Genomic DNA, 16,610 nt, shown 5'->3' with positions numbered 1-16,610 from the left:
TTTCTTCTCTCTCTTTTGGGTGGGGGCGGGTTCCCAGCGACAGGCCCCGCTCGCGCACCTGTCAATCACCGCGGGTTCCGGCGCCGCTCCGCCCGTTTGCTGTCCACCGCAATGGACGGTGACAGCGGCGGCGAATACTGAAGAACGAAGCAGGATTCGGCTGTGCTTGTCCAGAGAGGACGAACTGAACATTGTTGGACTAGATGCATGGATTTTGTTGCAAACTGAACGCATAAGTAGTTATTGCTCGATTCAGGTTTATAGATGGGAACTCAGAAAGAAACGTTCTGTCCCGAAGAAATGCAAAGCGAACGTGTTACCAGAAAACCCGAAGTGCAGGCCCTAAACGAGTCACTCGGCTCCAGTGCCGCAAGTAAAGTGCAAATGATTAAAGGTAAATCTCATCTTCTGAACAGTGATACCGAGAAAGCCGATTACCCGTGCCTCCGAAGGAAGTCTTAAATCTCTTTACATAAATACAAAAGATTCTGCAGATGCTGGAAATCCGGAGCAACACACATAAATGCTAGATAGAGGAACTCAGCGAGTTGGTTAGCATCGATGGTCGATGTGTCCAGCCGAGACCTTTCATTAGAACTGGTCTCGGTCGGAATCGTCGACTTTTCATCCTCTTCCGGAGATGCTGCCTTACCTGCTGGGTTTGTCCTGCATTTTGTTTGTGTTACTCTTAAATCTGTTGAGTTCACGAGTTCCTTTAGCTTAAATTCTATTGACATGTTTTTTACCCATTCCTCATTTCTCATCACAATTGTAAACATAATTTTTATGAAAAGATTTAATTCTAGTCACTTGACATTTTCAGGACTTAATAATTATTCTTCTCTCCTGAAACATGGATTAGGATCTCAACCCTGTTAGAACTCAAATCATCGATTTCACTGTGGACAGACACTTCTGGCTCTCTTCTGCACTAATTATATAATACCTTATAGACTTGAATTAATAGTTGTAGAAATTTGTTTTAAATTGCACAAAATCTTTTATGACCACTGGAATTCAATTTTTTTTGCTGCCTTCATCCAGATATTACTTTGCCCAATGATGTATGGACATACTTGTTTTGCATTCTCAGATGCTGTCACTCATTCTGGTATTCAGCACCTAAACCTTCCATGAGAGTGTCAACTGCTGCAGAGGTTGCTATACTACTGGCCTCTTTCTTCTTCCCCTGCAGGGGCAGTCTGTCACATTCAAGCTACAGGTTACTTACTATCTCCTGGGATCCACATTCAGAGTCAGAATTGTTATCACTGACCTATGACAGATCTCTTAAGTATAGTGGAGTGAAGGGATGTGGGGAGAAGGCAGGAACAGGGTACTGATTGTGGATGATCAGCCATGATCACAGTGAATGGCGGTGCTGGCTCGAAGGGCCGAATGGCCTACTCCTTCACCTATTGTCTATTGACATGAAATTTTACATTTGACAAGAGATTTCCTGCTTCCCACATGTCTTGAAGCCCCAAAGTTGAGTTTGAGCAATTGGAAACTCATCCTGCAGCCACATGGTTATCCAGAACACACACAGTTTGCTGGAATTTGAGAGTGACACAAGTTACAAGCAATCAGCATCTGCTCTCTCAGTTGTACAAATGATTATGTTAACTCTAATATCACTTACTCTTGTTACGTATGCCATATTGTTAGTCACTGATGATTGTACACTTTAGATTAGTGGTCACCAACCTTTTTAAGCCCAAGATCCTCTACCTCGACCTCAGTGAAAGGCAAGATCTACCTACTAAATCGTTTAGAGAAAAAATAGCTCAGATCGTACTTCCAATTTGAGGCCTTTTATTTGGGTGAATTATATTTGAATTACACAAAATACTTTTGTCATACTTTCAAATTAATTCAAACAAGAAAACACTGTAACTAGCATATCAAATGGGCCATAGCTGTCTTTCTTTAAGAATATTACAATACTTCACACCTTTAATTCTAAGTTTCATTATTTAATTTTATTTCAACACGAAAAATAAATGAATAAAAATTGACTTGCACTCGGTGTGATGACTGGGGCTGAATACTTTCTGCTAGTTCCCTGAAATTTGGCTCATAACTACAGACAGCCAGTCTGAGACAGTCTGTGAGGTGTAGGGTTGCCAACTGTCCTGTATTCCCCCCGCTAAGGTAGAGTGTTCCTATGAAACCTTTTGTGCCAAAATGTTTTACGCCAAAGAAGTAATTACCATTAATTTATATGGAAAAAAATTTTGAGCATTCCCAGACCCAAAAAAACCTACCAAATCATACCAAATAACACATAAAACCTAAAGTAACACTAATATATAGTAAAAGCAGGAATGATATGATAAATACACAGCCTATATAAAGTAGAAATAATGAAAATTAAGCCAAAACCGATTGGTGGGGTAAAGAAAAGAAATCGGCATGTACGCACATGCGCACACAGGTACCCGCGCAAGGCTTCATGGTCATCGTAGTCTTTCTCGGGGTAAACACAAATATCCCGGGATTTGACTGCTACTTTTGTCCATTATTTGGGAGTGAGAAAGTTGGCAACGCTAGTGAGGTGTCAGTAAATCAGCTCCTGTACTTAGATTTAATAATTTTCATCTGTGAAAATGCAATTTCACATAGATAAGTTGACGCGAAGTAGGCACTGACTTTTAGTGGTATAAAACCAACGTGCACATGGCGCATTGCTGGGGCCCTATCAGTAGTAATTGCCACCAGTTTATGAATGGGGATGTCATTTTCACGGACATTTTTTTAAAACTCATTGTAAATATCCTCACCTCTCGTTCTTTCCTTTAATTGCAAAAGAGTGAGGAAGTTCTCCTTTGTTGTAAAATCCTGGAAAGCCATTCTGACAAATACAACAAGCTGAGCTGTTTGCACTACATCCAGGGATTCATCGAACTGTAGTGAAAAATATTCACGTCCTCTGATAGTGACTCTACCCTCCTTGTCACTATTGCAGGACCAAGCAAGATATTACATATTGCGGTTGTGATGTCGTTTTGTTTTTAAAGTCATTAAAAACAGTCTGTGCAGTAATGACCATTGCTTCCTTGAATAAATCGCCATCTGTAAAAGGCTTCTTGTGTTCAGCGAAAAGGTGACTTACACGAAATGATGCTTCAATAGCAGCCTTATTTTGAGCAGCATGTTTTGTGAAAAACTATTGCTGGACCTTCAACCCCGATTTCAGCTCAACTTTCCAGGTACGAATTGCGCTCTTTGGGGAGTAGGTGTCTTTAAATTCCTGGTGGTTGGTGTTGTGGTGCCGGTCCAGATTCCCTCTTTTAGTCAGTGTTTGTGTTTGGTGGCACAACATACACACACACTTGTCTTTCACCAAGGTAAATAGAAATTCCTCTTCCCATTCTGGATGGAATTTGTATGTTTTCGCCTTCTTTCGTGGAGCCTCCACTATGCTATCAGGATATCACGAGCGATTGCTGATTGCGTCGCTTCTGATCTGAGCCGACATTTATGTGCCGGGGGGGCACTTAATTAATTAGCTTGTTTATTTCGGCTTTTTTTCTTAAAAATGTGCTGTGTGCACGTGGCCCGGAGGTTGGGGACCACTGCCGTATATTGATGTTTGCGACAGTCAGTACTCTTATCCCTAATCTAATTGGTCACTTTGATGCAGCACAGGCTACACTGGAAATGCGGTGCATGGCGGGGGAGCTACACACATGCGCACTGGACAGAAAGAACGGAACTAAATCCCCGCAACCTGGAAACAATCTCTCTTTATAAACAGCTTCTTAGCGAAAATATTGCTATATTACCATATCCTAATTAGTATTACTTACTTTTATAATGCTCACATTACAACAGTATTTGTGTATTTATTTTTGATTTTTCTTTGGGATCTACTGGGAAAGTCTGAAAGATCGGTCGATTGCGATTGACGGGTTGGTGACCCCTACTTTAGATACTTGAAACTTTTCCATCTGTTGACTATTTTACAATGTATTTGAAAATGGACTTTGGTATTTTCTGATATTTTGTCAGGTGGTCTGTTCCTTGGTTCTGTGGCTACAGCAGGAATGCTAGCTGGTTTTGGCACAACACTTGCGATGGCAAAAAAGAAAAGTCCTGGGTGGTTTAATAAGGTAGGTGTAACAGCAGGTCACTGTATTTAATACTTAACATTCTACCATTAGTAAATCAAATTTACTGATCTAACAGTAATTCAGTTCATCGAGTTTTCACTAAACTAATACAGCTGTACAATAATAAGCAGGTTTAGATTTGTTTCTCTAGCTCCAGAAGTAGACAGCTTATTTCTACTGCTTACTGATTTTTTTTGAGTTTCCATAATCTGCAAAATTTTGTTTAGCTTTTATCTTTAAAGAAAAACTGCCATTTTGTCGGAAGATAAAACTAAATCCAAAATTGGCAGTTTACGTCACCATCACAAATAGTATATTTTTTTAAATATTTAATTTAATTTACCAAATTTTAAATTCCCCAGTTACTGAACATTGCTTATCTGGTAACATAATCACTATCCTGTTGTAGTGTCTGCTTGCATGAAATCTTCCAGTTACTGTTGGGCAATCTCTTTGAAGCACAACAAATTTCAATTTGTACAATTCACATCCAATTTTTAACAAGGAACACAAGATTGAAAATGGGCACTTTAATTTGCAACTTTTGAACAACTGTCTGCAAAGTTTAAGCTATCTAATACTCATTTTTTGAGATATCTTCAAATTAGACATTTTATTAACCCTTAATACCAAACTTTCCTGAGATACCCGAAAAAAAAGTTGTGAACTTGTTTCTTTGTATAAATCCATCGGGTAAAGATTTAATATCTATTATTCGCGATAAGTTAGTGACCTTGAGGCATGCCCCTTTTGATAAAATTAGAACTGCCTGGGAGCATGATTTAAATATTTCTCTGTCCGACGAGTTTTGGGATTCAGTTCTTAATTTAGTTAACTCAATCTCTATGTGCTTGCCACTGCCTTTTGCAGTTCAAGGTTGTACACAGGGCTCATATGTCTAAAACTAAATTATCGCGGTTCTGTTCTGATATTAGTCCCTTTTGTGACAAGTGTATAGTGGGCGAGGCTTCTCTTATCCATATGTATTGGGCTTGTCCCAGTTTAGAGAAATTTTAGAGAGAAGCCTTTTTAACTTTATCCCATATTCTTAACTGCCACTTAGAACCTAACCCTTTGATTGCTCTTTTTGGCACCTCAGGTGAAGTTAACATGCATTTGAGTCTGACTAAACGTCGAACATTATCTTTTGCCTCTCTTTTGGCTAGACGTTTAGTTCTTCTTGGGTGGAGAGATGTTGCCCCACCCACTCATGCTCAATGGCTTAGAGACATTATGTCCTGCTTAGACCTTGAAAAGATTCATTATTCACTTCTTAATTCGGACATAAAGTTCCGTAAGGTGTGGGGACCTTTTTTTGAATATTTTCATAATTCCTCTTTAGATTAAGCTTTATCCTCCTTTTCTTTGTATTTTATTCCCTTACTTTCAGCTTTTTTTTCTGGTTGAGTTTTATGGTTTTTTCTTGTGAAATATATTACAGTTTAGGTAGGAGGCAATATACTTTTTTAAATATTTACAACTCTGTGATGACAAAAGCTCTGTTTAATTTTTCCTTACATCGAAATGGTTGGCTTGGAGTTGCGTAGTGGGGAGGATACTAACTTTATTTTATTTTGGGTGCTTTTTCTTTATTGTTATGAATTGTATATTAGACATGTTTGTTTTGCACTGTATAGATCTCTTGTTTGCTGGTGGGTTTTTTTGTTGTAGAAACTCATAAAAAATTAATTAAAAATGTATAATTCATATTCCATGCAGGTATTGCATGAAATTTCACTTTGCATATTTGTTTCTTTCTCAACAAACATTTTTTATTGCTCTGTGCTCTCTTTATTTTGAGAGTTTTTTATGGTGTGCAATAAAAGTTTGCAGCTTCACCCTTTTACTGAAGAAAACAAATTCTGTTTGAAATATTGTAAGAAATTGCCTTAACAGGCTTTTCAATGTGGCAATAAAGAAGAACAGTTTTAAAGAAAAATGTATTTTGTATTAATTATGTTATAATAAAACTAAGTATGCCCAATAAGAATTGTTTTGAGCAAACTTGAAAACTCAGTGTGAAACATTTTCCTACTTAAGTTCAACATAGCCATAATTGAATCTACTTACTTGCATTAAGCACAGTGGTGCGGCTGGTATGTAGTAAAATTCAGATATTACCAGACGAATGCAATCATACAATTTTCACTTTTTTTCTCCTAAAAGGTTGCAGGATGTAATACTTTTTACTTGTGTAAGGTAAACCTATTTTTATGGTATTATCAGAACATCAGTTTTTTTCTGTTTATTCTGTTGATGTATAAATTTAATTTTTAAAACTGCTGTTTATAATTATCTCTTGCCATGTCATATGAAGGAGTTCTGTGTAATACAAGAAACTTCTAAGTAGGTGGAAATAGAGCATTGCAAAGTTTGTATGATTTTAAAGTTCAAAAATTACCAGTCAGATATCTGTTTTATCCAGCTGGTTAAGAAGTACATCTTAAACAGTGTACACATAACAAATGCTTTCAGTGTGCCTCATAATATCTTGTCCAAATACTGGATTCCACTACAAGATATAATAATGTTTTAAAATTAATGCCTGCATTTTCATTAGAGGTCTTTTTTATAGTTATCTCTTCATTTTAGGAACTCATTTTAAGGGCCTTAAATTTGACATTTATTGCAAATCTGTTTTTGTCCTATTCTTGTTATATTACAGGTTTATGTGACATAATTTTAATATCTTATACAATTCAATGGAAAGTCAGTCAGTTCCATTCAAATTCTTTAAAGGCATGACTTTTCCCGTCTTACCCCATGACTCTGATATCTGACAGCAGCCTGGTTGTTTATATATGCGGAGCCTTCAGTGTTTGAGCTCAGCATTACTTCCTCAGTGATTAAGACTGCACACTATTTTCTGTTAAATGTTTCAAATCAATGGACATTTCATCAGAACTAGAAAATGTTGGAAACTCAAGAGGATTTGAGCATGCGCAAAGAGTTCCTGTAATGACTACTTTGGAAGACCGAAATTGTCAGTCTATTCTCACCACAGGGAAATACCATCTCCTTTTCAAGACTTTCAACCTTTGCCTCCAGAAGTCTTGAATTAACTTGGCACTTCTTAAAAATTTTTTCTAAGAGATTTTCCTATCTTCTTTAAGTACCTGTTCTGAAATGTTAAAGTTGAAGTTGAATGATACAACCAGTAAGTTGACATAATTGGGGGAAAAAGAGTTAGTTAATTGGAGGAAATCTTGCAAGTTTGATTCTAGTTGACTGATTTGATCTTTAACTCTGTTCCAATCTGCAGTGAGTAACTAAAGTAGTTCACTGGATGCAAACTATTTTGAGATACAAAACAAGTACCTTTGATATTTTTCCCCTTACATTCTAGGGTATGACTGCCACCATTGCAGTTCCTGAGAGTGGTGCTTCACTTGCCTTGAGAGCCTTGGGTTGGGGCTCTCTTTACGCATGGTGCGGGGTTGGTTTGCTTAGCCTAACCATCTGGAAGGCTGTAGGAGCACACAGTGTAAGTAACTAACTTCTTTCGACTTACCAGAAGCACCGGTCACTAAAAACTTGGTTATGCAACTTTTTCTTTTCTTTTCCAAAATATTTGGCTTTTACTTAAAATTTAACCAAACCATTTCCTCTTTCCAAACTCCTCTGCCCCAGATTTTAAGTGTTTTGTTTACTGATTTAGTTAATAGGTATTTTCAATTTAGATTTGTTTTTAGTGTTGTGAAAATAAAGCTTTGGAAATATACCTTTACAAGCTGGGTTGCTCAATCATGGGCATAATTAAAATGGATGTCTTTTCAGAGAAATTTAAACATTTTTAAGATGCAGAGTATCAGAAATGCAGAATAGTAAAAACACAGCTTCATTACAGTTAACTGAACAGTCCAAATGAAGAGTCTCTATCCAAATTGTCAGCTGTCCATTTCCCTTCCACAGATGCTGCCTGACTTGCTGAGTTCCTCCAACAGTATTTTTTTTGCTCCAGATTCCACCATCTGCAGTCTCTGAAGTCTTCTTTGCTATTATGGTTCTATTGTTCAAGGGTAGATCAAAATCCAGTTTGTCTCTGTTTTCCATACCTGGACACAGAAATCAAGAAAAGTTTAATGCAAATCAAATAAAGAACCAATAGTCTGGATTTTGCCAAATCTCTGATTATTCGACAATGATCAGAACTTGCCCTGAGTGGTCCTTTCAAGAACAGCCGGGATCTTGAGGTTCAAACTCTGCCCAGAGCAACAAGTCTTTCCCCTGTTAAGTTGCAGGAGCAAGAATCAAACTTTTATTGGGCTAGGAGCATGGCATAGGCAGGGATGACTGCTGCTGAAAGGAGAGAGGAATGTGCAATATGATTGTCAACAGTCCCATATGGGGAAACATGCATTGTATTTACACAGCTAATAGGCTGCCCCATGAAATCTCATCTCAGCACTCATTGCAATCTTCCCGGCTTAAGCATTCAGTGTTTGACTGTAGGATAGGAACAGGACGTAGGATTTTACAGTCAGCAGAGCTCATCAAATTAAATTAAACTTAACTGAACTTCCAGAGATTGCCAGAATCATTCTTACAACCTGTCACAAGATGGAAGTAAAATGTTCAGAATCTTAATAATGGGATACAGGATCAAGCCAGTAAAATACAGATTTAGAAATCCTTCTCTTATGGAAGAATGTATTATTATAAGTGAACAATTTTTTAAAAACAACCTTGAAATCATTTAACACATTGGTTGGACCACTTGGATGGGCCTATTTATCATGTGAAATGACAAAAGTTTTATTTTTGTAAATCAAACTAGAACTGCAGTTCCATTCACAAGCAAGAGAAAATCTGCAGATGTTGGAAATCCAAGCCACACACAAAAAGTGCTGGAGGAACTCAGCAGGCCAGGCAGCATCCTTGGAAAAGAATAAACAGTTGACATTTTGAGTCGAGACTCTTCATCGGCTGACAAAGTGTCTCAGAAAGAAACGTTCATTGTTTACTCATTTCCATGGATGCAGCCTGACCTGCTAAGTTCCTCCAGCATTTTGTGTGTGTTCACTGCAATACCATTGATATTTATAGGACTTGACGTGAAAGGTTTTTAAAATTGCCATAATTTTCTTGGTTACAAATGACCTTTACTGAATTTGACAATCTTGACACTCAATCCCTGAAGCAACAGTCTAACAGAGAGTAAACACTACTTGTTTTCATTCTGGGTAGAGGAACGGTAATTGGTTAATTCTTGTCTTTAAGATTCATTTAGAAAACTTTTAAGACCTATGAGTTTCAAGTCAATAAAGACATTCCTTCTATTCTTGACAATTCATTGTGGCGAGTTAACAATTGTTTTGCAGTTGTTTTCATTACACAAATTAACAGATTAGTAATCCTCTTTTCTAGAAATCCATTAACTATCTTATTAATCATTCCATTCTAAGTAATGACCTCCCTCACTGATAAAACCAATTCCCTGACGAATAATGTCAAGCTCTGAAGTGTATTGGGAAATTGCAGAATAACCACTTTACTCTCTGGTCTCGGTACTGCAAGATTGTTATTTTTAGAGGGAAAATTGTTTTAAAAATTCAGTTGTGAGATTATGCATAAATCTTTAAATACAGAAGAAGAAGAATTCAGTACTCTGATTATTTGGGATTCTTGGACTCACCTCTTGTCCATCTGAGATAAAACCTGGTCTTTCCTGAAATGGCTAACTATCCTCACTATTGTTATTGTGATACTCCTTGAAGTGGGGGTGGGGTGGGAAGGTAAATTAAATAGATTCTTTGACAGTTCCAATTTTACAAATTATTTCAAGGTATATAATTGTAAACCTGAAAATGAGGTGAAGGGATATGCTGATTATCTGCAATGGGAAAAAGAATTGCAAATCATGTGAAGTTTTTTGGAAAATGCAGTATGCTTGTAATCACATACTGTATAATACTTAATTATGTGCAATACCTAGCTGATGTAACAGCTTGTTACATGTTATGACAACGTTTGCAGGACTGCAGCAACAACAAAAGGCAAAACTGAGCCATCATTCATCCAAGAATTAGTCTTGTAGTCACAGATCTACACATCAAATAAATTAGTTAAAAGCCCCTAAGTGTCAAATAAAATATCCATCAGACATTGCATTCAAAATTTCTGCTCACCCTTCCCTCAGGTTCACCTTCTTTATGCAAGTGCCTTGCTGGGAATTAATATTGCACTACCCGATCCCACGTCACATCAGATTGGCAGTTTTGAAGTCAAGTAAAAAGCCTATTCTAATCAAGATTGGATCAAAAAAATTATTTGGTTGTTAATAAAATAGATCCCAGGGTAGTTCTTGTTAAATATAGGCATGTCCTTTTCTCACTGTTACCATCAGGTAGGAGGTATAAAAGCCTGAAGGCACGCACTCAGCGATTCAGGAACAGCTGCTTCCCCTCTGCCATCTGATTCCTAAATGGACATTGAACTCTTGGACACTACCCCTCTTTTTTTAATATACAGTATTTCTGTTTTTTGCATTTTTTAATCTATTCCATACATTGTGTGTGTGTGTGTGTGTGGTCAAGTGGTTAGGGCGTTGGACTAGCGATCTGATGGTCGTGGGTTCAAGCCTCGGCCGGGGCAGCGTGTTTGTCCTTGAGCAAGGCACTTAACCACACAATGCTCCAGTCTGCCCAACTGAGAATGGGTACCAGCAAAAATGCTGGGGGTTAACCTCGCGATAGAACTGGCGTCCTATCCGGGGGGTAGAGTCTCGTACTCAGTCCCTTCATGCCATGGAAACCAGCATAAGCACTGGCCTGATGGGCCACAAGGCTCGTGACAGACTTTAATAATAATATATATGTGTGTATACTGTAATTGATTTACTTATTTGTTATTTTTCTTTCATTTATCATTATTTTTTTCTATATTATGTATTGCATTGAACCGCTGCTGCTCAGTTAACAAATTTCATGTCACATGCCAGTGATAATAAACCTGATTTCGATTCTGATCTTGAATTTTATTCAATTTTATCAATCCAAGTACATGTGAAAATGTACCTCGTGGCATGATCTAGACAACATGTCAATTTGCTGGGGAGTATTTTTAAGAAAAGTCTGGCCTTTTTCTCAAGAAAAAGTCAATCATGAAATTACTGTTTTTCTATTTAATTGGCTTGAAATAGGGTTGTCAATTACCATGAAGGATTTCACTGGTTGAATTGGAGTGAGCTAATCGTGCACCAATATTGTGAGAATTTATTTATAGTATCTGTATAACTGAATAAGTTAGGGTCCAGTATTGTTCACAATTTATAATCACATAAGATATTCAGAATCAATTTTGTGCAAGACTCTTGATGAGATATTAAATAATGCCAAGAAATGGATAATAGGAAACAAATTGTGAGCCATTTTGAAATATAACCGGAAAGGGAATGATTCAGAACTTTTCTCATTCAAATATATTTCAAGTATTTGCAAAAATGAAGACTACTTAATTTTCAAAAATCCAAGTTTAATAAATTTAACAAAGCAAAATGACATTCCTAGGCTACAGGGGTCAGAAAACTGGGTGACTGTCAGGAGAGGGAAGGAAAATGCCTGGTTAGTGGAGAGCACACCTGTGGCTGTCCCCCTCCGCAACAAATATCTTGTTTTAGATGCTGTTGAGGGGGATGACCTGACAGGGGACGCCCACGGTGACCGGGTCTCTGACACTGAGCCTGGCGCTGTTGTGCAGGAGGGAAGGAGGGAGAAGAGGAATGCGGTAGTCATAGGGGATTCCATAGTCAGGGGAACAGACAGGAGATTCTGTGAGCCTGATAGAGATACCCGCATGGTGTGTCACCTCCCAGGTGCCAGGGAACGGGATGTCTCAGATCGGGTCCAGAATATTCTGAAGGGGAAGGGCGAGCAGCCAGTTGTCTTGGTACATGTTGGTACCAGTGACATAGATAGGACAAGGGAGGAGGTCCTGAAGAGAGATTTCTGGGAGTTAGGAAGGAAGCTGAGGAGCAGGACTTCCAGGGTAGTAATCTTGGGATTGCTACCTGTGCCACATGCTAGTGAGGGCAAGAATAGTAGGATGAGGCAGATGAATGTGTGGCTGAGAGACTGGTGCAGGGGGCAGGGCTTCAGATTCTTGGATAATTGGGATCTCTTCTGGGGGAAGTATGACCTGTTCAAAATGGACAGGTTACACCCGAACCTGAAGGGGACCAATATCCTGACGGGAAGGTTTAATAAAGCTGTTAGGGAGGGTTTAAACTAATTTGGCAGGGGGATGGGAACCGGAATGATAGAGTGGAGGAAGGGGAAAACAGAAATAAATCTAAGATAGTGAGCAGTAAAGACGTCAGGAAAGACAGGTGATGGGGCAAATTTGTAGCCATTGGGATGAGATGCAGTGCAATAAAGTTGTGGTGAAATCAAAGCGAAAAGTACCAAATACTGGTCTTAAGGTGTTATACTTAAATGCACGCAGCATAAGGAATAAGGTGATGATCTTGTCGTGCAGCTACAGATTGGCAGGTATGATATTTTGGCCATCACTGAGACATGGCTAAAGGATGCATGTCTCTGGGAGCTGAACGTCCAAGGATACACGATGTTTCAGAAGGATAGGAAGGTAGGCAGAGGGAGAGGCGTGGCTTTATTGGTAAGAAATGATATTAAATCGTTAGAAAGAGGTGATATAGGATCGGAAGGTGCAGAATCTTTATGGGTTGAGCTAAGAAATCGCAGGGGTAAAAGGACCCTGATGGCAGTTATTTATAGGCCTTCAAACAGCTGCAGGGATGTGGATTACAAATTACAACAGGAAATAGAAAAGGCTTGTCAGAAGGGCAGTGTTATGATAATTGTGGGGGATTTTAACATGCGAGTAGATTGGGAAAATCAGGTCAGCACTGGATCTCAAGAGAGAGAATTTGTAGAATGTCTGTGAGATGGCTTTTTAGAACAGCTTGTTGTTGAGCCCACTAGGGGATCGGCTGTACTGGATTGGGTATTGTGTAATGAAGCGGAGGTATCACAGAGATTGAGGTGAAGGAACCCTTAGGAGGCAGTGATCATAACATGATTGAGTTCACTGTGAAATTTGAAAAAGAGAAGCCGAAATCTGATGTGTCGGTATTTCAGTGGAGTAAAGGAAATTACAGTGGCATGAGAGAGGAACTGGCCAAAGTTGTCTGCAAAGGGACACTAGCGGGAAGGACGGCAGAGCAGTGGTGGCTGGAGATTATGCGAGAAGTGAGGAAAGTGCAAGACAGGTATATTCCAAAAAAGAAGAAATTTTTGAATGGAAAAAGGATGCAACCGTGGTTGATAAGAGAAGTCAAAGCCAAAGTTAAAGCAAAGGAGAGGGCGTACAAGGAAGCAAAAATTAGTGGGAAGACAGAGGATTGGGAAGTTTTCAAAAGCTTACAAAAGGAAACTAAGAAGGTCATTAAGAGGGAAAAGATGAACTATGAAAGGAAGCTAGCAAATAATATCAAAGATACTAAAAGCTTTTTCAAGTATATGAAGAGTAAAAAACAGGTGAGAGTAGATATAGGACCGATAGAAAATGATGCTGGAGAAATTGTAATGGGAGATAAGGAGATGGCGGAGGAACTGAACAGGTATTTTGCATCAGTCTTCACTGAGGAAGACATCAGCAGTATACTGGACACTCAAGGGTGGCAGGGAAGAGAAGTGTGCACAGTCACAATTATGACAGAGAAAGTACTCAGGAAGTTGAATAGTCTAAAGGTAGATAAATCTCCCGGACCAGATGGAATGCACCCTCGTGTTCTGAAGGAAGTAGCTGTGGAGATTACAGAGGCATTAGCGATGATCTTTCAAAAGTCGATAGATTCTGGCATGGTTCCAGAGGACTGGAAGATTGCAAATGTCACTCCACTATTTAAGAAGGGGGCAAGGAAGCAAAAAGGAAATTATAGACCTGTTAGCTTCACATCGGTGGTTGGGAAGTTGTTGGAGTCAATTGTCAAGGATGAGGTTACAGAGTACCTGGAGGCATATGACAAGATAGGCAGAACTCAGCATGGATTCCTTAAAGGAAAATCCTGCCTGACAAACCTATTACAATTTTTTGAGGAAATCACAAGTAGGCTAGACAAGGGAGATACAGTGGATGTTGTATATTTGGATTTTCAGAAGGCCTTTGACAAGGTGCCTCAAGATAAGAGCCCATGGAATTACGGGAAAGTTACATACATGGATAGAGCGTTGGTTGATTGGCAGGAAACAGAGAGTGGGAATAAAGGGATCCTATTCTGGTGGCTGCCGGTTACCAGTGGTGTTCCACAGGGGTCCGTGTTGGGGCCGCTTCTTTTTACATTGTACATCAACGATTTGGATTCTGGAATAGATGGCTTTGTGGCTAAGTTTGCTGACGATACGAAGATAGGTGGAGGGGCCGGTAGTGCTGAAGAAACAGAGAGTCTGCAGAGAGACTTGGATAGATTGGAAGAATGGGCAAAGAAGTGGCAAATGAAATACAATGTTGGAAAGTGTATGTTTATGCACTTTGGCAGAAGAAATAAATGGGCAGACTATTATTTAAATGGGGAGAGAATTCAAAGTTCTGAGATGCAACGGGACTTGGGAGTCCTCGTACAGGATACCCTTAAGGTTAACCTCCAGGTTGAGTCGGTAGTGAAGAAGGCGAATGCAATGTTGGCATTCATTTCTAGAGGAATAGAGTATAGGAGCAGGGATGTGATGTTGAGGCTCTATAAGGTGCTGGTGAGACCTCACTTGGAGTACTGTGGGCAGTTTTGGTCTCCTTATTTAAGGATGTGCTGACGTTGGAGAGAGTACAGAGAAGATTCACTAGAATGATCCCGGGAATGAGAGGGTTAACATATGAGGAACATTTGTCCGCTCTTGGACTGTATTCCTTGGAGTTTAGAAAAATGAGGGGGGCCCTCATAGAAACATTTTGAATGTTGAAAGGCATGGACAGAGTGGATGTGGCAAAGTTGTTTCCCATGATGGGGGAGTCTAGTACGAGAGGGCATGACTTAAGGACTGAAGAGCGCCCATTCAGAACAGAAATGCAAAGAAATTTTTTTAGCCAGAGGGTGGTGAATCTATGGAATTTGTTGCCACGGGCAGCAGTGGAGGCCAAGTCATTGGGTATATTTAAGGCAGAGATTGGTAGGTGTCTGAGTAGCCAGGGCATCAAAGGTTATGGTGAGAAGGTGGGGGAGTGGGACTAGATGGGAGAGTGGATCAGCTCATGATAAAATGGCGGAGCAGACTCAGTGGGCCAAATGGCTGACTTCTGCTCCTTTGTCTTATGGTCTTATGGACATTCAATAAACAGGTCCTTAAAATTGTACCATTATTAATAATCTATTATATGTTAACAAATTTTACATCACATGCAGGTGATAATAAACCTGATTCTGATTCTCTTCTCCCCCAACACCTGCAGCTGACAGAATTCAGAGAAAAGATCCAAGCAATACTCCCTGAAGTTCCAAAGAGCACAGGCATGGAGGTAGCAGAGCCATTTAGCTGGGAAGACCTGTTCAAGTCAAAATGAGAAGATGCTGATTAAATGGAACAATAAATGTGATCTCACTGTCTAGCCAATTTAACAAAAATTAGCAACTGCACCTTTTATAAGTTAAGGAACTTTATTGTGCTATTTAAAATGTATTGATATTTGAATGCTGTACAGATATTTTGAAGAATAAAATCCTATAAATAACATTTCCTTGTTGAAAATTTCCCACCTATTTTGAAGCCAGCAGCTTATTCCTGTGAAACGGACGTCTCCAGAACTGTTCATTGATTGGTGGTTTCCATGTGCACACTTTACAGCAGGAGTTACTGATAAGCATATTGCTCGGTGTTATCTTTCCCCCTTTCCGATTCTCAACATGCTGTGGTGAGTGGCCGGTCTTAGGACAACATCTCCCACTTTAAGTAGAGAGTATGCAAGTGAATGAGAACTACTCAGAGATCTTCCTCATCTGAGTTTAAGCATTACAGCATACATAGCCTTACACAGTGGGACAATTGTGACAACTTGTTTCTGTGACACCTTAATGCCTCAGTACAAATCTGAATAGTTCTGATATGTGCTTATCGTGAGCAATATCTAGCAAACAGGACCAAACAGGATTTGTAAATCCTAGAATTACTGATTTCTTTTAAATAACTGTGAAACAGATTTCACCTCTGCAGGAAGTTTGCTCTTTGCATTCAGTCTGATAGACTGCTCAGTGTGGTCTTTGCTTTCTGGGTGTTTGGAGTTTTCACTGGCGTAGCAGCACATCGGCCATCGTTGCTGTTGAGGCAAAGAGAAGATGGTATCTCTGGAAAATCTGCAAAGAGCCAACACACCATTCATGATGTTTTCCAGACTTTTATTCGGCTTTCTGGAAAATAGTGAAAAAATGTGACTTACGTATATTTATTCAGATTGCTAAATTTTACATATATTTATTGTTTTACAACTGACAAGGAAACTATTGAGTGTTCAAATATTTTTCATGCTTACCCATTGCATGAGTTCAGC

General features: G+C 39.1%; 1 protein-coding gene across 1 annotated transcript; it reads left to right on the top strand.

The window, feature by feature from the left end:
• The first annotated feature begins 43 nt into the window (after positions 1–43).
• tmem242 (transmembrane protein 242) lies at positions 44–15,799 on the top strand. The gene is made up of 4 exons (XM_072265363.1): positions 44–394; positions 4,015–4,115; positions 7,462–7,599; positions 15,519–15,799. Exons 1-4 carry the CDS (start codon positions 265–267, stop codon positions 15,627–15,629), a joined length of 480 nt encoding a protein of 159 aa, XP_072121464.1. The 5' UTR covers positions 44–264; the 3' UTR covers positions 15,630–15,799.
• The last annotated feature ends 811 nt before the right edge of the window (positions 15,800–16,610 follow it).

The sequence above is a fragment of the Mobula birostris genome, chromosome 8 (assembly GCF_030028105.1).
Source record: "Mobula birostris isolate sMobBir1 chromosome 8, sMobBir1.hap1, whole genome shotgun sequence".
Taxonomy (NCBI): Eukaryota; Metazoa; Chordata; class Chondrichthyes; order Myliobatiformes; family Myliobatidae; genus Mobula; species Mobula birostris.
This window is presented reverse-complemented; position numbering and strand designations above follow the sequence as displayed.

Coding starts and splice junctions, on each gene's coding strand:
- tmem242 (XM_072265363.1), top strand. CDS start 265: ATGGGAACTCAGAAAGAAACGTTCTGTCCCGAAGAAATGCAAAGCGAA. Junction 4,116..7,461: donor GTCCTGGGTGGTTTAATAAG/GTAGGTGTAACA, acceptor CTTACATTCTAG/GGTATGACTGCCACCATTGC. Junction 7,600..15,518: donor AGGCTGTAGGAGCACACAGT/GTAAGTAACTAA, acceptor CAACACCTGCAG/CTGACAGAATTCAGAGAAAA.